The sequence below is a fragment of the Chelonia mydas genome, chromosome 1, assembly GCF_015237465.2.
Source record: "Chelonia mydas isolate rCheMyd1 chromosome 1, rCheMyd1.pri.v2, whole genome shotgun sequence".
NCBI classification, from domain to species: Eukaryota; Metazoa; Chordata; order Testudines; family Cheloniidae; genus Chelonia; species Chelonia mydas.
This window is the reverse complement of record NC_057849.1, coordinates 157202517-157219483: the sequence shown is the minus strand read 5'-3', so window position 1 is coordinate 157219483 and position 16967 is coordinate 157202517. Positions and strand designations below refer to the sequence as shown.

Here is a 16967-nt window from a genome sequence, read left to right as displayed (position 1 = left end):
GGGTTATACAAGAAAAGCATTTATTTCTGAAGGAACCAGAAGACCTGTTACAGTAAGTTAGTGTGACAGAGTGGGAAATAACCATTCATAGAACAATTGATGCGCACCATGAACGCCTTTGGATTGCCTTTGGAAAAGGTTGGATGGCTGAAACACCAGGTACAGAACTGTACCCTTAGGCTTAGGTGAAATATTCTTGTTATGAACTTTCATCAGATTGATCCTTTAGTAAACATTTACTGATATGCCCAAGGCAATGTAAAGCTTTACTAACCCACACCTTATCACGCAAAAGCAAATGAACAATATAATTTCATGGTGTATTGTGCATGGTTTAGAGTTTTCTCCAGTGGAGAGTAATAAAGTGGGGCTAGTTGTCAGCGCTTTTCCATCAGGTGTATGGGAGAAGATAGGTGCTGAACTTGTGTTAATAAGAACTGAACGTATAACTCCCTGAAAAATGCAATGAGAATTTAGTTTGAGGTCTCAGTTTTTCTCAATGAATGTGTAAGGTATTTTTCAGACAGTAAGGTGATGAAATTGGTATTGAAGTGTATTTGTTGAATTAGGGAACACTGTACATTAGAGAGGAATGCTAATCCTGTGGTTTAAGCACTAGTCTGAGACTCAGAAGAGCTGCGCTCGCTTCCTAGTTCTTCCACAGTTCTCCTTTTCTATTTAGGTTGCAGAGTTCATGGCAGGGCTGTCTCTTATGATGTTTCTACATTGCCTGACACAATGGGAGCTCATATTGATTTAGGCCTATGTCCTCCTGTAAGATAAATAATGAAAGTTAAAAAAACCAAAGAGATGAAGTTTCTCTTTGAAACAACAGGTAAATGCCTGAAAATGTTTTGGCAGAAGATACAGGAGAAGGCATTTTACTGTCTAACCAGTCCTTAGACTCAGGAGCCCAGGTGTAGGAAAATGATTCCCCTATGCAACACAATGTGGGTTGGCAGGCAGTGGTACCATCTACACCAGGGGTGGGCAAACTTTTTGGCCCAAGGACCATATCTGGGTATGGAAATTGTACGATGAGCCATGAATGCTCATGATATTGGGGGTTGGGGTGTGCGAGAGGGTGAGGGCTTTGGCTGGGGTGTGGGTTCTGGGGTGGGGCTGGGAATGAGGGGTGTGGAGGGTGGGAGGGAGATCAGGGCTGGGGGTTGGGGCGCCGGAGGGGTAAGGGATACAAGCTCCAGGCGGCGCTTACCTCAAGCAGCTCCCAGAAGCAGTGACACGTCCTCCCTCCAGCTCCTATGCAGAGGTGCAACCAGGCGACTCTGTGTGCTGCCCCGCCCGCAGGCGCTGCCCCTGCAGCTCCCATCGGCTGTGGTTGCTGGCCAATGGGAGCTGCAGGGGAAATGTGTGGAGTCCCTTGACTTTCCCTAGGTGTAGGAGGCAAAGGGGGGACATACTGCTGCTGCTTCCGGGAGTTGCACAGAGCCCAGGCATGTGCGGAGTGGGGCAAGCCCCTGACTCCGCTCCCTGGCTGGAGCTCAAGGGCTGGATTAAAATGTCTGAAGGACCAGATGCGGCCCCCAGGCTGTAGCTTGCCCACCCCTGATCTACATTCTGTCTTGGGATTTTCTGTCAAGGAAGGGCAGCTTTAAGTTATTGTGGGGATAGGTTAAATCAACACTTCCCACAGTGGATGTGACCACATCTCCTCTCTGAGTAGCACTGGATACTTTCTGAGCTGTGCTGGTGTCTTATGGGCTCCCAGTGGAGGGGCGGTTGTGACCTACCTTGCCACTTTCACTTTTGCGGCATTCCCCGCCTTAGTGGACTTTCCACCTATAGGGACCTGAACCAGGTTGTCTGGGTTAGAATGGGAAGCATTCTATTGACTTCAATAGGCACTGAATCAGGCCTTGCGTGCATAAGGCAGCATAGATCCTGGGCTTTGTCTGGCTCATGGACTGTTAAAATGTAATTGTGTTAGTTAAAAGGAGGAATAAATCATGCTTCCTTCTTCTTACTACCCTGCTTGGCTGCATAAGACAAGGGCACAATCTTGCCCTAGACTAGAGAATCGAGAATTTTTAGTCTATGATTCAGTGGCACTCATAAACATGATCTCATAGCCATAGATGATGTACAGAAACCCATGGCGATTTATTCACAGGGATGGTAAACCATTAACTTCTTTGATAACACAAAATGTTTACGCAATGAAGACTGATTTTATGACTCTTCCGAGACAGCAAAAAGACAGTGTAGATAAATGACAAAGCTGGAGCACTGGAGAGACGTAGAGGAAAGATAGGCTGTGCATGCTGAAGCTAAGCGACTACTGTCGAATCTAAGAAGTGTGATGGCCTGGGGAACAGTATGAGTGCATTTATTTCCATTCTATTTTTTTAAATTTCCAAAACGTAATACATTTGTAAGTGATGCACAAAATACTGTATAAGAAGATTACAAAACCACACACAAAACCCATAGTTCCCCATGCTTATCCTCCAGTATTTTTAGTGGCATGGCTCTGTATTGACTGGTTTAACTCAGTCTCCTGGAATGGTTTATAAAATGCACACTTTCAGATGCTTTTATTTTTGAAGGATCAGCCTTTTTGTTATTAAACTAGCTCTCCACAGAAATGTTCCAGGTTGGTCATTGAGAAAGGCAGGTACAGTCGAAATGTCTGAGCGTAGACTTGGCACCAAGAACGCCTGAGTTCTAATGCCAATTCTGGCACCAGCTCTTTCTTTGACCTTGGATAAGTCACTTAGGGCTAGAGACACAAAAGGATTTAGACATCTAACTCCAGGAAAGCAGACCTGGCTGTAAATCTCAGGCAGAGGGAGGCAGCTTCCTCTAGCCCAGATTTTGGCACCTAAATTCCTTTGGGGGTGGGGCTTAGGACTCACCTCTCTCCTTGGCATTTACTATTGGTTGCATAGGTGCCAACTCTGTGTGTGCGCTCCAGCTCCCCACTCACCTCCCAGTGCCTCCTACCTGCCTGCTGCCCCGCTGATCAGTGCCTTCCGCTCTCTCCCAGCGCCTTCCGTCCACTGTGATCAGCTGTTTCGTGGCATGCTGGTGGCTCTGGGAGAGAGGTGGAGGAGTGGGAATGGTGCACATTGGGGAAGGGGTTGAAACTGGGAAGGAAAGAGGCAGGTTGGGGGTGGGGGCTTGGGGGAAGGGATGGGGTGAGGGCGGGGCCTGGGGCAGAGCAGGGGCTGGAAAAGGCGGGATGGGGGTGGGGGGCTGGGGGAAGGAGTCAGGTGTGGGCAGGGCCTGGGGTGGACCTGGGGGGTTGAGCCGCACCCCCGAGCTCAGAGGAAGCCGCTGACTATGATTGGTTGCCTTAGGTGGCTCCCTGTTCAGCTTTCTGGCTTTTGTGGATCCCATTCTTAGGCACCTAACTGTTGCCATACATTGAATAGGGAGCCTATGTGCCTAACTTGGGGCTGAGGCTTCCACTGGGTGACAGGACATTGTAACAGTGGGCATGGCAGTGTGTAAGTCCCTTTGTAGATCTAGCCTGTAACCCAGGGGTGGGCAAATTTTTTGGCCCGAGGGCCACATCAGGTTACAAAACTATACGGAGGGCCGGGGAGGGAAGGCTGTGCCTCCCCAAACAGCCTGGCCCCCGCCCCATATCTGCCCCCTCCCACTTCCCGCCCCCTGACTGCCCCCCTCAGAATCTCTGACCCATCCAACCCCCCCTGCTCCTTGTCCCCGACTGCCCCCTCCCAGGAGTCCCCTCCCCTAACCGCTCCCCCCGGGACCCCACCCCCTATCCAACCACCTGTTCTCCCTGTCCCCTGATTGCCCCAACCTCTATCTACACCGCCGCCCCCTGACAGGCCCCCCCAGGACTCCAATGCCCTCCAACATCCAACCCACCCCCGTTCCCCATCCCCTGTCTGCCCCCCTACAGAACCTTCACCTCATCCAATTGCCCCCTGCTCCCTGTCCCCTGACTGCTCCCAGGACCCTCCGCTCCCTGCCCCCTTACCATGCCAGAGCCAGCCATGCTGCCCGCGCTGCCCGGCAGGAGTGGCGGGCCAGAGCGCTGGCGGCACAGCGCACTGAGGCTGCGTGGGAGGGGGAGTGGGAACAGCGGGGGAGGGGCCGGGGGCTAGCCTCCCCGGCCGGGAGCTCAGCAGCAAGGCAGGACGGTCCCGCGGGCTGGATGTGGCCCGCGGGCCGTAGTTTGCCCACCTCTGCTGTAACCTCTGCATTACTTTTGCAGTCAGTAATCTGAGTATGATTAGGTTTACTTTCTACTTCCCTAGGGTTATGAAGATTGCTTAGCTAAATTTGTAAATTATTTCCAAGATGGAAATAGCACAAAGACAAAAACTGCTATAGCTGCTAAATATTATGGTAGATTTATTATATAGATCCCAATGTGAGGTAAATTAAGACTGATTATTTTAGGATCCAAAAGAATAGAAAGTCATATCAGTTCTGTGAAATATTTCATGCCCATGTACGTGCACAATGGACATTCAAAAATCATATATATTAGATTAGTATTCAACGCTCCATTGCTCCAGCACATATAATTGACTTGGATCTCTACTTTTGCCATTCTGAACGGAATCCAGTGAGTTCTAAAATGTACTTTTTGTTGTATAAGCCCCAGCTGTAGGAGAGGGTTGGCGAGCTGAAGTTTCTGTTAAATCTGAATGAACCTGTAATTGTCCAGTACTTAAGCCAGAGGCACTGTAACCTAGGAATGTGCTGAATAAAGCTGTGCTGAGTTTGGATCCATGGGGTATTATTCTGTAAACTATTTCTCCAGTTTATCCAACAAGCCAATTTTCCAGATGCCCTTTCCAAATTTTAATGCCCCCCCCCCTCCTGCTACTGCTGCTATAGCAAGGGGGTAAGAGCCCTGGCTAAGAAATACATTATGTGTGTACAGGGATCTATTTGCATTAATGGGAATTGTGTTGCTAAATCTCTGCGCACTGTGTTGAAAACCCACTAGGGTTTTTTGGGCTGTTATATAACCCAGGATTCAGGAAAAATCAGATTTCTGTAGTGAATTCTAAAAATGGTTGTGTACAGTTTGAACCTCATGATGGCTATTAAAGTCAGTTGCAATCAATCATCTAAAGTTCACAGAAAGCCTTGAAAATTTAACCCTCAGAATTCAATATATCAAAATTGTGTAGTCCCAGGGGACAGAGAGGAAAAAACGGGTAAAGACGTTTCATATTTCAAAGGCTAACTAATAAGCAGGCTAGTTCTGTCACATATGTCTGTGAGGTCACAATCCAGGCTCCGGGAATTGTTAAGGGTACAGAGTCTTTTTCACCTAAGTCAGTGGTTCACATCTGGCAATGGTCAGTAATGACCAGAAATCATGATAATCTGATGGCTGTTGCTGTAAATGGAGCATGTAAAACCGGTTAGTGGTCTCAGTCTGTTTCCTAGCCACTGTACTGATGTCACAAAAGCCACTGCTGTTTTAGTGATGTCATCAGCAGTTGTAGGCTAGGATCCGCTCAGTTTAGGAATTGGCAGGTAGAAAGAGGAAGAACTGTCTTTCACATATTTTGTTTTAACAACTGTTAATAAAACATGTTAAATGTTTACATATAATTGTGTTTCAGGACTTGAAATAATGTGTACATTTTAAAGCACTCCAGTTCACCTTTAAGATAATGATGCATGCTAAGGATAACTGCAACTCTACAAGGAAAAATGGGCTATTTCTGTTGAAAGGAGAGTGCTTTACGATATATTTTATGATTTTGATAACTAACAGTAGAAGTGAAGTTTGCGTTTAATTGGCTATTCTGTCGCTCATATACAGAGATATTTAGGAGACTGCAATGCTGTAGAAAGGCACAATGTTTTTAATGGAAACCTGTGAAGGCAACAAGTCTCTATGACAGTCTTCCATGAATGTAAAAGCAAATCTGTCTGCACAGAATCTTTTATTCCCATGACTACTTCTACTGACCTCCTCCTGGAGGATTGAAGGAAAAGTGTATTTTCCCCCCTAAGGAAATAACAGTTTAAGAATCTGAGGTATAATGTAACTTTTCAAACAATAAATAAATTAAAATTAACTGAAATCTTGTGCATAGGCACATTTGAACATATATTTAATTTCCCACCCATTAGTCTTCATAACTGAAAGTTCTCCTCCAACAAAAGCCTTAACTCTGCTCTATAGTGACACCATGAAAGGAAAAAAAAATCTAATGTGTCTTTACAAATCAGTTTAATCTCATCTGGGATGACAAACACTTAAAATGACTCAGCCATAATCACATTGTTTTTCCATGTTGTCACTGCAGAGCGGAGTTCAGGTTGCTGGGTGCCCTAACTATGCATTCCCATATGGTAACTTGTTTAGGTTTCTTTTAAGTTTAACTCTAATTGTGTATTTCCTGGGTTTATAACACTTGGTTTGGGGATAATACAATAACCTTGCAATGTATTTGACCTTAAAACTACTGATATAAAATCAACCTTCCTCATCCTTAACTCCATTTTAACATAGATTTTTTTACTGGGAATTCTTAATGATAATAAAAGGAGTACTTGTGGCACCTTAGAGACTAACCAATTTATTTTGAGCATAAGCTTTTGTGAGCTACAGCTCACTTCATCAGATGCATTCAGTGGAAAATACAGTGAGGAGATTTATATACCTGTATATAGATTTATATACAGTGAGGAATATAAATCTCCTCACTGTATTTCCCACTAAATGCATCCGATGAAGTGAGCCGTAGCTCACGAAAGCTTATGCTCAAATAAATTTGTTAATCTCTAAGGTGCCACAAGTCCTCCTTTTCTTTTTGCGAATACAGACTAACACGGCTGCTACTCTGAAACCTGTCTTAATGATAATGGGGATTTTAAGCTTTCGCCGAAAGCATCTGGTAAAACTCATCATTAGAGATGTGTTGCCAGATTAGAGGACTTAGTGGTGTTTTCTGATATGTTCTTCAGACGTCAAATACACAAAATATTCACATGACAAAGTGCTGTTACTCAGAGCCAAGTATTTTTGTTTTGTAGTCTTATCTTGCTGAATATGCAAGGTACGCCAAAGGCACCTCATTGACATTGGTGCTGGTATATTTACAATTCTTGTTTTTTTCTTTCCAGGTTTTGGCTTTGGTTATTCTATTGTTAATGGCCCTGCTAATGCAACCGTCCTAGCCGGTTCAGAGGCCCGGTTTAACTGTACTGTGTCACAAGGATGGCAAGTTATCATCTGGCTTTTAAATGGGAATGCTGTTCTCACGACAACTTCCCTTGGAGGGGCTGTTATAACAATGAATCGCTTCACTCAGCAAAATTATACCAGCGGTGAGACTTTTACCTCAGAGCTGATCATCCACAACGTCCAGCTGGACGATTCTGGTCAAATAGAATGCAGCCTCCAACTTAGTAGCCCCAACAGCTATGCCTTTCTTTCTGTGCAAGGTCTGTATGCCTTTTCATTTTTGTCACAGAGTTTTTATTAAATTGTACTTAACAGAAATCCAATGTCACAATGCCAAAATTACCAGACTGTATGTGTACCAACTTTCAGTGAATGCCCTATGCCTGCTATGTTTCTCATCTGGAAAGCTGGATCAGTAATTTCATGTACAGATTGGCATTCCAAGGTAGACTGAGGCTGCCACTGCAAAAGACTTCAGTTATGCTCACTTTTTTCTGTAGCAGCTCTTACTCTGTTCTGGGTTGTGTGAAAGTGCCAGAAGCCTGTGTCAGTGCTGCCAGCCATCAGTCAAAAACAATCTCTTTTGGCCAGAGTCTTTATGGATTTTTTTTCTCATTTTTGTACATAACACTTCTTTTGCATTTAATGGAGAGTTCCTTCCTACTGTCCGACCTAGTAATAGCCAGCCTCCACCCAGTTTGTGTTGGGGTTTAATGTAGTGCAAAAATTTAGCCTCTGAGTCACAAGGTGATATCATGGATGTGACTGCTGCTGCACACTACAGCTTCCAGGATCCAGTAAACCTTTCATGTATATCAGACATCCTCTCTGTAGCTTCCTCAAGCATCATTATTAAGGAAGTGCATCCAATAAAGTTCCTTCCATCTACTATTCATTTGTCCAAAAAAGAAGAAGGCTGATGCCTAGGGCATCACCTTTCTATAAACTTTCCGTGATAAACCTGAAGAACATCTCTAAGAGGTAACAGAGAAATAAAATCCTGATGACACATGGTCCTTTAGCTGGTGCAGGAGATATTTCAGTATGGCCAAAGCATGACACTTCCAAAGTTTTCATTGGACAGATGGTGGAAAATAAAGTCTAGTTGTGAAACCAAAATGGACTATAACATGGCTGAGAAGCTGCAGTGGCTTCCACATTTATCTCATGTAAACAACATCTCTATGTTTTAGGTTTTCTATTTTATTTTAATTATTTTTTTAACTTGAAAATTTCAAAATAGGATTTTTGGTAGCCAAAGATGATTTAAAATGGGCAATAAGACACCATTGCAGTTAAATATTCTGAAGGAACAAATCATCTTTTCCCCCCACAGTTAATGGATCTTTGCTCATCAAAGATCACAACTCTACAGTAAGAAAGAATGAAACAATTGACATTGTTTGTGAAGCCTTAGGATGGGCTCCAGCTCCAAACATGACCTGGATGATAAACGACTCTTTTGTAGATAAGTCCAGGTATGTTACTAACCACAGTCAAGGATCTAATGATCTTCACAATGAAGGGAGCACCTTAACTTTGACTCCGATGGCCAATGAGACACTGACATGCTTAGCTTATATAGAGGCACTCCCTAAGCCCCAGAATGCAACTGTAACTCTTATTGTGCAGGATTCTCTTGCAGGTAAGTGAATGTTCTCTATACTATGCCTTTTATTTTGAAAATCTTTTATTCCAGTTTAAGCAACATGACACCTGCAAATGTAACAGACTCAAACTCTAGTAAACAATACAGACATCACATAGTGTTAAATTCACTCCTGTGCTGAGCACCAGCACGAGTCCTGAGCATCACTAAATTCTCTTTATTTGGAACAGCACAAGGGAAACAGAACTCTCCCTAATGCTTATTAAGGGCTTCATTGCATACAAAATTGGATTTTCTGCCTTTTGCAAGATCTCACCACATGAATTTAGGCATTGAAAAAAAATTGATTCTGGCCATGAAATAACAATAGATTTCTATCTGTCAGTTGCATAAACATCGTATGCTATGTCTTGTTTGCTCAGGACTAAATCCTAATGTGAAATCCTGGCTCTACTAAACTCTGAAAGTTTTGCCACTGACTTCAACAGAGGTAGGATTTCACCCCTACACACAACCCAAAGTAAACACTTGTGCACAACACAATGCTCTGCACAAGGTTACACGGCAGGCATAGATCTGTTCTGCCATTGTAGTTATTGCCTCAGAGCCGTACTGTGCTTGGTCCCCACCGTGTTTCCGCCTTGGGGGTCCTGGCTGTTCCATCAGCCAGGGATGACTCTAGCACAGTGGCATTCCAGCCTCATGCACTTTACCAAGCTTCACTCCAACTCAGGAATTGCCATGCTCGATCAGCCCAGCGGCCCATCTCATCCAGCGTCATGTCCCAGATAGTGGCAGGCATCCAGACATATTGCTGAATTCTTGGCCTCACCAACAACCTGTGGAAATTAATCTCATAGCTTAATATGACCCCCGATGCCAGGGGAATCACCAACCAGCTGGGTAAGCTGAGCTGCCACCTGCATTGTGCTGCCTGAATAGCACTACCTGTTTTTGAGGTAGTGATGGATGGTTTTCTTTTCCAAGCGCTAGCACAATAAGAACAAACAGGACTAGATCCTCAACTGGGGCTAAGCAGCGCTTGGTGAAGCAGAGGGAGGAGGCATGAAAATGCCCTTTTTGGCCCCTCAATCTTGGGAATTATCTGGCCGTTTGTCCCCAGTGCTGCAAAGAAGAGTCGTTTCAGGGCTGCTGAAATTAACACCAGCTGCTCATGGTCTCTAGGAACTGTTACAAAAGGTGAGATTACTGGGGCACAGAGACACTTTTGTCACACCTCCTATGGTGGGGGCTGGAGAGGTGGTGTAGAAGCCCTTATGGTGACTCTGTGCCACCCAGAGTTTCCCCTAGGCAGAGGAGGTCCTTAAATCCATGTTTCTTTTAGTGATTGGGTGAGCGTGGAAAAAAGGAGCTGAGCTTGTGACATCAAACTGACAGCTCTTTGGCTGAGCTGGCACCCCTCGGAGTGTTACGTAACATGTGACCCATGTTCTGAAATGGGTGGCACTGGCATGGTGTATAAAAGGCATTCAGATACTACAGTGACGGGTGTGGTATAAAAACCTAGATAGATAGATAGATAGGCAGACTGGCTGGGCCTTTTACTTTAAGTGTGAGCCATTGTTAGCAAATTTCTCAGGACCATCTACTTTGTAATGCAATTGAAAAAGGCCATTTTACTAGGTTTAATAAGGCTTCCTCTAAGTTAAATTGCTTCTAATTACTGACTAAACAAGAGATCTGTCCTGAGGACTTAATAAAATGATTAAACTCCCCAGCCTACTCATTCTAGAGCTATTGAGGCATCTGCCCACAGTTTCCATAGTTACATGCTGTACATTAGAAGAAGAGAAAAACAGATGTCACAGACACAATTAGTACATAATTGGTGATCATATAGGACCATCATGCATTCCTTTTTGGGAAAATGATTATGCAGTAACAGATACTCAAGATTTCTCAGCATAGGCATAGTTTGACGTCTATATTTGGAGGGGCGGCTCTGATCAGGACAATGGGACCGCATGTGTGGGGGGTGGGCAAACTCTGTGCCTGTCCACAGGGGTGCCATTTCAGATTTGGGGGGCCCTGCAACTTTAAGCGTGATTCCAGGGGCTACTTAGGCAACTGAAAACTCTAATGTTTTTGCAGATAATAATTTAGAAATATCTGACAGGAGCACTGTATCTAATTCCTATACCAAGAAAGAAAATTAAATAAATATTAGATTCACTCAGCTCTAATACTAACATGTTCTGACATCTTGTGGCAAGTCACTTATGGGACACTGATTAGGTTTAAATTGTAATGTATATTCTTACTCAGATATTCATACTAAAGTCAGAAGGGACTATCGTGATCATCTAGTCTGACCTCCTGCACGTTGCAGGCCACAGAACCTCACCCACTCACTTGTGTAATAGACCCTGATCTCTGGCTGAGTTACTGATGTCCTCACATCATGGTTTAAAGACTTCCAGTTACAGAGAATTCACCATTTACACTAATTTAAACCTGCAAGTGACCACCATGCCCCAGGCTGTAGAAGAAGGTGAAAACCTCCACGGTCTCTGCCAATTTGACCCCGGGGGAAAATTCCTTCCTGACCCCAAATATGATGATCAGTTAGACCCTGAGCATGTGGGCTAGACCCACCAGGCAGACACCTGGGAAAGAATTCTCTGTAGTAACTCAGAGCCCTCCCCATCTAGTGTCCCGTCTCCAGCCATTGGGGATTTTTGCTATAGGCAGTCACCGATGGGCCACATGCCATTGCAGGGAGTCCTGTCATACCATCCCCTCCATAAATTTATCAAGCTCAATCTTGAAGCCAGTTAAGCTTTTTGCCCCCACTGCTCCCCTTGGGAGGCTGCTCCAGAATTTTACTCCTCTGCTGGTTAGAAACCTTCGCCTAATTTCAAGCCTAAACTTGTTGATGGCCAGTTTATATATATTTGTTCTGGGGTCCACATTGATGCTTAACTTAAATAACTCCTCTCCCTCCCTGTTATTTATCCCTCTGATGTATTTATACAGAGCAATCATATCTCCCTTCAGCCTTCTATTCGTTAGACTAAACAAGCCAAGCTCTTTGAGTCTCATAAGACAGGTTTTCCATTCCTCAGATCACCCTAGTAGCTCTTCTCTGCACCTGTTCCAGTTTGATTTCCTCTTTCTGAAACATGGAAAATCAGAATTGCACAGAAAATTCCAGATGACGTCATTTGATCCTTTATTTCACTTGTAACCACTGAAAATGGAGAGATGGCCAACGTAAAGCTTGTTAGTTGAACTTCCTAATGTTTTATTTAATGCCTGAGGCAAGGCATCACATAATGTTACATTGGGCCTGGCCAACAGGGACTTAACTAATCTGTCAGTTAAGCTATGTCTATACTAGAGGCCTTACACTGGCACAGCTGTACCGATGCAGCTGCGGCGCTGTAAGATCTCTTGTGTAGCCACTCTATGCCGACGGCATATCTTCTGTCGACATAATTAAGCCACCCCTAATGAGTGGCAGTAGCTATGTCGGCAGGAGAAGCTCTCCAACTGACATAGCGCTGTGCACACTGCCACTTATGCTGGCAAAAATTATGCTGCTCAGGGTGGTGTTTTTTCACACCCGTGAGCGACATAACATTTGCCAACGTAAGTGGTAGTGTAGACGTTACAGAGACTAAGGTGAGGGCTTCCTCATGCACAATTTAGCAAAATACTATAGTTCTTATGGGGCTGCTGTCCCTGGGACAAGCAGAAAGATCAAACAGGGAAGAGATTCATTAAACTGCCAAACTGGGAAAAGCAGATGATAACGACAGCAGTTGAGATGGGAAGTCTGTGGCTGTTTATTTTTCACACTGATTTATGTGGAAGTGTTAAGCCATACCAGCACCAGCTAGTCCAGTTCCTTACAGGCACATTCATGGTCTCCACAACATCCTGAACTATGAGGGACAATGTGGTACAGTGCCATCTTACAGACACCCCAGGTAACTAGTAGGAAGTAGGCTAGGCTAGACACAGACAGAGGGTATGTCTTCACAGTAGCTGGGAGGTCTAATTTGCAGCGTGGGTAGACAAACATGCACTAGTTTTGCTCAAGCTAGCACCTAAAAATAGCAATGTGGGCCAGGCAATATGGGAAGTACCTTGGGCTTGCCGCTTGAGTATCCAAAGGGTCAGGGGGGATTGTGCTCGGGTGGCTAGCCCAAGCAGCTGCGTGTGCCACCATGGGCACACTGCTATTTTTAGTGCACTAGCACGAGCAGAGCAAGTGCATGTACATGTACCCCCCCTGGGATTTACACCGCTGCTGGGTAGACATACGCATAAAGAGAGTTCTCCGAGCCAGACACTGGATGCCGTCTCATCCGTTACATTGTGGGCGTAACAGCTTTTTAGTGAAACCTAAGACTCCCTGCTTCTTCAAGAATACCACAGTCAGTCTGTTCTCATCCGTTTTATAAACAGAAAATCTGCTGAGTTTTGCACACAATGATCTCGTTTCCCCCTCCGCTAGATTATAGAGAAGATCTCTTGTAATGGATTCTAGTGATACACAGTAGGAAGTTCCTTTCCATTGCTAGTTCCCCTTCAATCCTGAAAGATGGCTGTGCTCCACTGCAGTGAAAATTCCACACAAATCTCATCTTAAACAGAGGATTCAGGTAAAAAAGAAATGAAGGAAGAGGACTCCTTAAGCAATGCACTTTTGGGGGGGTTTATTGAAATATCTGAAATTATCCTGGGCACTTTGCTTACAAGACTTGTTTCAAGTATGTAAAGTTTCTTAACATTAATGTGCAGGCTTTTTGTAGTCCTTGATCTCAACAGAATGACAGTGAACAAGACTGGTTAAAGTATGCATTCTGAAGGAGTTCCCACAGTATGGAAATAACTTAGAATTAATGTGAAAGATGCTATTAGAGAATATGCTGACAGGAGACTTATTAGACTTATATTAACCTGAGATTATAGAGTATGGATAAAGTAAGGGGAAAGAAGTAAGGACATTTTTAGAACTCCAAGTATATGATTATTATGCAGTGCAGGTTTCTTGTGCTTAGCTTTTCCTATCAATTAATGTTGAATTTCTAATGATAATTAGAGTCCTCTGCTTTTAAATCAACATAATTCTTGGGAATTACAAGTGTTAAAAACAGTCCTCCTGAACAGAGTGATCATTCTGAGTGACAAGTACATTGGAGAAGGCTGGTGCAGAGCACAGGAGCAGTGCCATTGGCATCTTCCTGCTTCTACATTCCAATGCTGGCAAGTCTTAGTGATCCATCTATGTCAAAGCTCAAGGGCAGGCACTGAACAAAAACCTTCCCTTGCTCTCTCTTTCTGCTCTGTGCTGCCTGAAAAGCAGACTACAGGTGTTCCTGAATTTGACCTGAGCAGCTATCTTACTTTGGCAAATGAATAGGCCATGAAGGCTGAAAGGCTGGTTAAATGAAAATCACAAGAACAAATGAAGCTGTTGTAAGAACTATTCCTCAAACCTTAGTTGCCATATGTACCAAGAAATGTGAAACTAATGAGAGTGTAGCGTTTGCCAAAGCATAACGTTGCAGCTGACAAACAAAAATCTTAGGCTATCACATATGGAGATCTGTTTCTAGGACTCATTAAAAAAATATAGACTAACACAGCTCTATTAATCTATATACTGCTTGTATCTAACCTTGATATGACTAAGCACAACAAATTATTTTCTGCATGTATCTTATCACAAATCTGTATTAAAGTTAACTGAGAAATGTATTACAAGAAGCTAAATAGAAAAACAAGAACTAAAAATAAGAGTACTCAAAATAACTGATATTTGGTAGCAATAACTTATTAAAAACATAATTAAACACACAGGCAAGATTAACATTAATTTCATATTTTAATTACCTTAAAATTCCCATAGCATTTTGTATGGCACAAAATAAAATAAAATGCAGATTTATGCTGTAGATTTATTTCTTCCATGCAAAAAAATCACAAAACACTTCACAATTGATTTATACATATTAACTACAAGGCTACAGATCATAATATACTGGTAACTTCAGTAGTTATGGCGAGGCAGAACAAAAGCTATACAAGGCCAGTCTTAGGAAGAATGATTGAAGACAGAGACATGGAAAATTAAAGCCTTGATTCTGCTTCCCTTAATGTAAAATGGTTTTTGCCACTTATTTAACTGGTAGCAGGATCTGGGTGGTTAGTTTTCTCAGCGAGTGCATTGAGAGCCCTACATAAGAGCGAGGGATGAATCTGGTTGTGATGAGATTTGAAGGCAGACAGGATTCAGGAAGGTGCTCAGAGAAGGCACAGAAGGAGAGAGAAGGATTGGTTGCTCAAAAAACCTGGGATGAAGGGGGAAGAAAATCTGGTGTTTGAGGTGTGTCGGGAATGACATGAACAGAAAATATTGGGGGGAATTAGGTGGGTCACGTGTAGCTGGAGGAGGAGGATGGCGGATGAAGAACCTATAAAGAGTATTTAAAATTGGAGCTGATATCTGCCTTTGCATTTATACACAGGGTTTCCATTACTCGCAATGGAATTAATGTTCACACACCCAAGGGCAAAATATCCTCTTAGGAGAGAGCATTAATAACGACCATTGACATGGAGACAATACATCGTTGAAGTGCTCTAGATGGGTAAAGATATGTGTTAAAGTTGGAATCCAGGAATATTTTGGGTAGTAGATTATAATTAGGTGCAGGAGCAGCCCCTCAATTGGGTTAATTTGCATGATTAATTTACATGCTGATAGTTCATTAGGATTAGAGAAGAGACTAAATTAAATAATTTCTGAACCATCCAATCTTTGGAGTGTTCAGAATCCAAATTCAAGTCCAAATTTTGCATCTGGGCTATTATGCTATAATGGGCCAATCCAAAACCCCAGAAGAATATCTGCAAACTTTGGTGAGTCTGAAATCTGTATCCAAATTTTGCCATTCAGGCCCACCTTTAATTAGGAACACTAAAAAGTACCTGACGCACACAAATCCAGTGCAACAGAGGCAGTATTGTCAAGTCTGTACAAACCTTGTGCTTTTCGGTTGGATTTGAAGTTTGTTTTTAATATAGCTACCAGGGCTATATTTTGGACTGCTTTTGGAACCTGCCTTAGCTTTTGGGCTGAGGTTACTCCCTGCAGTTAGGAAGATCAAAGATTGGTCCAGTTAGGTTAAAGAGCACCATAGATATTGGATGAGCCTGATGGACAGGGCCGTATTACCATCAGAAGAAGCATCTATTGTATGTTGACAACTAGTTAAAGGGTAAACGCTATCAATTTAATGTTGATTATTTGGGGGGATATATGGTGAGCACCTTTTGTCTGTGGCAACCAGAAACAGGGATACACTGAATGATTTTGAAATCACCCGATTTAGCATTATAGGTTAAAAAAAAAATCGAATCCTAGTTATGTGAAAACACCATAAATGCATAGTGTACCTCACTATGCAAAATTATGTTATAGTCCAGGATGCAGGAACGTGTTACAGTTAGCAATCTCAGACTCAGTAGATGTGTTGTTAACATGCTTGTCCTTTACCGTGGACAACTGAGGGTTTTTTTGAATTATGCACAATGAGTTGAAGCCTCCTGAAGCCAATGGAAAGACTCCCATTTGCTTTCAGTGAGTTTAGATTGGGCTCGAAATGTCTACAAAACAAGTTTAAATGTGAAGAATGAAGAAAATTAGCAGCCTAGGTTTGTCAGAAATACAACTAGTAGATAAAGTAGAATAATTGTAACAAAGAATTATCGTGATCAAGGCATTTTGTGGTACTGGGTATCATCAATATAGGGGAAAGCCATTTTCAACACAAATGAGAAACACAATCCATCTCTTGTTTTAAATAACAAGTAATTTAATAATGTTTCCAGAAAGTTGGTCACGCTCTTCAGAAAAAGAAAGGTCGCAGCTCTGCTAGTGTAATGATACTTCATTTCATTTAATAGAAAATGGTAACCAAGAAGACAGCACACGGACACGGACTATTATACTTGCAGTCACATTGTCAATTGGTTTTCTTCTTCTGATCATTATTATTTTTATAATAATATACTGCTGCCTAAAAAACAAAGGTAAGTGGATTTTTGCTACTGGCTAGGCTTTTTTTAAACCTCAAATTAGATTTAATCTATTACTATTTCAGTTAAAGCATAGTGCATAGTTTGGTAAGGATTGTTCAGGGCAGAAAGGTGATTCTGATAACCAGTGGC

At 43.0% G+C, this 16967-nt stretch overlaps 1 protein-coding gene across 8 annotated transcripts in view; it reads left to right on the top strand.

Moving 5' to 3' along the window:
* LOC102940460 (beta-1,3-galactosyltransferase 5) overlaps window positions 1–16967 on the top strand; it is a 106487-nt gene that overhangs the window by 63674 nt on the left and 25846 nt on the right. For 4 of the 8 annotated variants that reach the window (XM_043538213.1, XM_043538207.1, XM_043538209.1 and 1 more), the window contains 3 exons: window positions 7093–7413; window positions 8490–8798; window positions 16704–16829. In XM_043538213.1, coding sequence (XP_043394148.1) covers window positions 7093–7413; window positions 8490–8798; window positions 16704–16829 — 756 coding nt within the window. The remainder of the gene's footprint in view (window positions 1–7092; window positions 7414–8489; window positions 8799–16703; window positions 16830–16967) is intronic. The other 4 variants (XM_043538214.1, XM_043538212.1, XR_006287943.1 and 1 more) reach the window with 3 other exon arrangements.